Source organism: Lipotes vexillifer, unplaced genomic scaffold, assembly GCF_000442215.2.
Source record: "Lipotes vexillifer unplaced genomic scaffold, Lipotes_vexillifer_v1.1 scaffold444, whole genome shotgun sequence".
NCBI classification, from domain to species: Eukaryota; Metazoa; Chordata; class Mammalia; order Artiodactyla; family Lipotidae; genus Lipotes; species Lipotes vexillifer.
The window spans coordinates 4,031,702-4,037,701 of record NW_006793488.1 but is presented as its reverse complement, the minus strand read 5'-3'; the positions used below and the strand labels follow the sequence as shown (position 1 = coordinate 4,037,701).

General features: G+C 33.1%; 1 protein-coding gene across 1 annotated transcript in view; it reads left to right on the top strand.

The window, feature by feature from the left end:
* LOC103087859 (uncharacterized) overlaps positions 1-6,000 on the top strand; it is a 207,545-nt gene that overhangs the window by 31,573 nt on the left and 169,972 nt on the right. The window contains 1 exon segment of the mRNA XM_082931383.1: positions 2,052-2,256. Within this exon segment, the coding sequence (XP_082787509.1) occupies positions 2,052-2,256 (205 nt within the window).

Sequence of the window (6,000 nt, the reverse complement as noted above, 5' to 3'; positions counted from 1 at the left end):
CCCAAAAAAAAAAAAAAAAAAAAAAAAAAAAAAAAAAACCTATAAAAGTAATTACATCTTAATACGGATTTCTCATAATGCAGATTAAATTTATGTCTACAAACAAGGGGTAAAATTCTAGAGTTAGAAATCTTAAGGATAATTTAATCCAAACGTCTATGTTATAAGTAAGTCCAGACAGCCATCCAAGTCCCCTGATTTCTCAGTTTACAATCTGTTGCTGCTGGAGCAGACTGCTCTCACCGACATGGGACGGGGGATATATTTCTTTACTGAAAGTTCTTATTGAGCTTCTGTTGTGTGTTCAGCATTGCTTGTTCCAGGGATATGAAGAGATAGATGTGGTCTCTGCCCTCTGCATGTTTGACATTTATTTGATGAGACCGACAACAGATACCCAATGACCCACATTTCCACAGGATGAAAGTGGCCATCAGAAAGCTCTCTTTGCCATACACATGGCTTCAATGTAAGCTGCCTGGTTGACATAAAAAATTTAAAAAAACCAAAAAACCACTTGGTCACACATCATTTATTGGTATAGGTTTGGCATTCTATTTTCTAACCAAGTCTTTTAGCAGAAATGCTGTTGTGTAAATTCATTTTAGGCCACCACCTTGGAGGATCCAAAGAAGAAAACGACAGCATACATGAAATATAAAGCATTCCAACACATTTTTAGTCAAATTATTTTTGTCTTATATGTCCAAATTTGTTCTACCTGTTTATGTTATTTTTCTGGGGTGCTTGTGTCATAAAATGCTATGATTTATTTTCTTCCTTACCTGTATGTTTGATTTTTTTTCAGTCTGTCTGGCTTTTATCCATTACAAATGGACATAATTGTACACTAGCTTTCTTCTTTGATAGACAATAACAGAAGTTTTCTTCCTGTGTACATTTCATAAGGAGTTGAGGAGGGGTAGTGAGTCCTACTAATGAGAATAGTACTATTATTCAAGATGTATGATTTTCTGATTGTAAGGCAGAATAAGTACGAATGTAGATGCTTCTCTTTCACAAGGATGAAAATGAAAAGTTTTTGTCTTGAAACCCTATTTTCCTCCGTGTGCAGTTGAGAAATATGTGGATTTTTCTGATGTGAGTTTTCTCAAATGCAAACATTTCTGAACAAGTAATTTTGAGTAGTCCTTTTAGGAGAAGAATAACTTGAGGTTGGGAAGAGAAAAGAAAGATAAAGTAGATAAAGTAGATATTGGAACAGAAAAGTATTTTTGCAATGCAGACTTAGAGATTAGAGGAAACAAGTAAAGTCCTGATCATTTCCCTCCGGTGTCTGTTGGAGGAAGGAAACTGCCACAGTCAGAGGGGCTGGCAGAGCCAGGGTGTGTGCCTCTGCCATGACCTTATGTGTTACTAGGGGTAGAACTCAGGCTAATAACCCTGAGCTTTAAGGAGGAGACTGGAAGTTGTTCTGATTCAACCCCCAGAGTGGGTGTGAAAGAATGTAAACCGGAAAATTATGCAAGGAAGGTAGCCTTTAACTTTTTCCTAGAAAACCTTTTCTATCAATCCCTCACTTTCCTGAATACTTCATTTCCTGTGTCATTGATTATTTCTACCAAGCATTTTATTATTAACATTTAAACATAGAGAAAAGTTGAAAAAATTGCATATTGAGCACCCTTATCTTCACCACTAGATTCTACCATCTGATCATTTATTTTTGAACTTAAGATATTGTTTCTTGAAGATAGTAAATACTTGCTAGTAAATGAATATTTGCTCATTTTATTCCAGCATGAATATTAGACACACAGTGTTATTTGGAAGAAGAAATTAAAGAAATGATAAGATAAAACAAAGAAACTAATAAACATATAGAGCAATGACATTGTATGTAAACCTGTTAATACAAAAAATGCATTCTTTTGGTAATGAAACCAAACAAAAACAAATGGAAGTTTTAGAAAAATTGAATTCATCGTTGACCTTTTGGATTTTGCAGATTATATCCTTGTTCTAGAGAAATAATTAGCTGTGTGTGTAATATTTTCAGCAGTTTCAATAACAGGTCTATCTTTTAATAGGTAATTAAACTTCCTCTACATTTGGATGATCAAGAAAACCATGAAAGGCGTATTCAGCCTCCCCCTGAATTTTGTTTAATGGCTGAAGCAGAGAAAGCAGAATCAGGTGTCCATAACACAGCTGGCCTTTCAGAGAAAGAAACAGAGAAAAACATTTGTGCCTCAAGGGGTGATGAAGCTAAATCCTCATCACTCTCATCTCAAGGTTAGTTCTCATTTTATCAGCATTCTATTACTAATATTTCAAGTTTTGTTATATTATATAAAACTGGAAAAGAAGTAATATTAGTGTATTTCTTTCTATACCTTGCCATTTAAAGAGAATGTAATCATAGACAAGAATACTAGTTTTCATATTGCATAATTATAAATTACATAACAAAATAGAAAATTCCTTGAGACACATTAGTTGTTGCTCTAAAATTCTTTCTTGCCTGCTCAATGAAAGAGAATTGTTTTCAGAATAAAGTTCTCAAATAATATAATTTACTTTATAAGACTTTGTTTTCAAAGACTGGTTTAATCAAGCACTAAATAAGCAAATAACATTGTTTGAAATATTCAATGTACAAAAGTTTCAATTTACAGAAGAGATACATTAGAGATTATTATTTTTTTGTAAAACATTATTCCCTTTACCCAAAGGGAATAGCTCCCTTTCCTAGGTATGTATGTAATTATAAACAATATAGAATGTATTTTCTATGTTTATAAAGTTTATATAAATATATCATACCTTACGTCTACTTTTGGAACTTTATTTTTTCTCAATATTATCTTTGATTTACATGCACATACAAACACACACAAACACATATATATATTTCTGGTTTATTGATTTTATTTCTGTATAGAATTTCTCTACGTGATTGTAACAAAATTTGTTAATTCTTATTGTTTATGTTGTTATCAGTTTCACTCTATTGCAAATGAGGCTATAGTGATTATTCTTGGACATGTCCTCCTGTGCTCACAGGTGTGACTTTCACTACGGTATATCTACAGGGAAAGGAATCACTGAGTCAGGGCACACACATCCAGAGTTTACAGCATAGTGACACACTGCCATCCAGCTGTATCAATTTCCAACCCAGTAGCTGTGTAGCAGAGTCTCTTTGACTCACATCTTATCAATCCTTGTTATTGTCAGTTTTGTCAATTCAGTTGGAATGAAATGATATCTCTGTGTTTTCATTAGAATTTCCTTGAATACAAGAAAGGTTTTCATGTATTTCTGTTGACCATTTGGATTTTATCTTCTGTGACAATTAGCTGTTCCTATATTTGGTCCATTTTTTCTTTGGGTTATTTACTTATTTTTCTTATTGATCTGTAGGAGTTCTGGTGCCTTTTTTTTTTAGGTGTGGTGAATGGTAGGAAAGTCTCGATTTCTGATTCAATTTTTGATTTTTAATGATTATTCAATCACTTTATTATTAATTTAATTCTAATTGGATTAACTTAGTCTAAAACTGATGGGATTAGCATTGTCATATTATTGTATTACCTTTTAAAATGCATTCCCTTCTGTTACAGTTTTGTTGGATAGGCAGTATATTTAAATTGTTTGAAATAAAATCTGTCTCCCCTTGCTGCCCTCCCAGCAAACTGTTGTTCTCCTTGGAGGAATCAGCGCTTTTCATGTATTATTCGAGAGATATTTTACATATCTATAAGAAAATATATAAGAATACTATCATAATTTTAAAATAACACTAAATCTATAGTTATATTCTTCTTTTCATTCCTAATATTAAGACATACGTTTTTATTCATTTTTTAAAATATACAATTGCTCATTTGCCTCCATTAAGACTCTTGATTGATTTTTTGTTTACTCTACATTTATATTCTTAGCCTTATTATTTTTTTACTCATTTTCTTCAGATTTTCTTTGGGGTTACTTTTAAAATCTCCTTGATCTGAAAGCTTAACCCATTTATCTTCAGTGTTTATTTATCTGATGTGTGAAATCTCCAATTATGACTGGATCTGTCCATTTCTCCCTGTAATTCTGCCAGATATTGCTTTATGTATTTTAAATCTGTTTTAAGTGCATTCAAGTTTATGATTTTTATAGTTTTTATGATGTTCTCATTTCTTTTATATAGATGTAGTCTCTCTGTATGTCTATTAATGCTTTTGGATTTACAATCTAGTTCTTCTGATATTAATTCTACCATCTGATTTTTTTGGTAAATATTTTCACAGCATATATTATATTTTTACACTTTATTTTAAAAATCTAAAATTCACCTGTGGTGCCCTTTTGGATATATCTGTTTTAGCAGTATAAATCTGAATTTTATTTTTGTACTCGAGACAATTAGATATGTGTCTTTTAATAGGTAAGTTTAGGTTTTTTGTTAATTATTCTTATTACTGTTCTATTTGTACTTGATAACATTTTAGTTTGCATTTTATGTTTACCATCCTATTTCTTTGCCTTTAAAGAATACTTTCTTTTTTGAACTTCTCTTTAACTCAAAATAATTATTTTATTTTATTTTTCCTATACTTTTTTTTTTTTTTTTTTTGAATGACTTCCATTTTATCATAATACTACACATACAGTAGTAATTTGTTTCTATTTGCTCTCATGCCTAAGGCTAGCAACCCGTGTCCCCTGCATCGGCAGGCGGACTCGCAACCACTGCGCCACCAGGGAAGCCCTCCTATACTTTTTTTTAATTCATTTATTTATTTTTCGGCTGCATTGGGTCTTCGTTGCTGCACACAGGCGTTCTCTAGTTGCGGCAAGCGGGGGTTACTCTTCGTTGCAGTGTATGGGCTTCTCATTGTGGTGGCTTCTCTTATTGCGGAACATGGGCTCTAGGTGCGTGGGCTTCGGTAGTTGTGGCACACGGGCTCAGTAGTTGTGGCTCACAGTCTAGAAAGCAGGCTCAGTAGTTGTGGTGCACAGGCTTAGTTGCTCCACGGCATGTGGGATCTTCCCAGACCAGGGCTTGAACCCGTGTCCCCTCTATTGGCAGGCAGGTCCTTAACCACTGCGCCACCTGGAAAGTCCCTCCTGTACAGTTTTTAATCTATAAATTTTATTGTTATTTTAGCTATTATCCTTAATTTTCTTATCTACATATTTAAGTATAAATTATCTTTAAAAGTCTAACTTTATTCAATACTTCATTTCTATTCTGAGTGTGACAAGGACTTTTAGTGTGCTTTAGCTACTCATTAAACACTTCTGTGTACTTTTATGTTCATGTTGGCTATGCCTTCGGTTTCACTTTTTTGTTAAACAGAGAATCTAGGGTTTTTGTTTTCTTTTTACTTTCAATATAAAATTAAGTTACTGACACATTTGACAGTATCTGTGCTTTATAATATTTTAATGTAACATGTCTTCAGTCTGGTTCCATTTTTCTTCTTATTGAAATAAATCTTTAGTAATTCATTTAGAGTTTGGATCTGTGAGTGGTAAACTCTCTTAGTCATCGCATATCTGCAAAAGTCTATTTTTCCTTACTTTTGGTAGATCATTTTTCCATGTATAAAATTCTAGGATACTAATAATGTTCCCTCACTGTTTTCTCCACTGTCTTCTTGGGTCTATTGTGGCTGTTGCGAAATCAGCATTAAATGGATAGCCACGGATGGATCTTAGGAAGGCGAGTGATGTATTTCACTTTCTATTCTAGACAGATCCCTCTGGTAATTTTTAGGGGGGTTTATTTGAGAAAGGCATGACTAGAAACAGATCAGTTAGGAAAAGTTTAGAGCAGTCCAGGCAACAGATAAGGGTCTGAATTAGGGCAGAGATAGTAAAGTTGGAAAAGAGAGTACAAATTTTTAAAGTATTAAAGAGGTGGAATAGAATGACCATAGGACAAAGAATAAGAATGTTCCTGTTAATTGGATATGGATGGCACAGGAGAATTAGGGATGATTCCTAATTTTTTAGCATGAGTAGATACAGATATCAACCAGC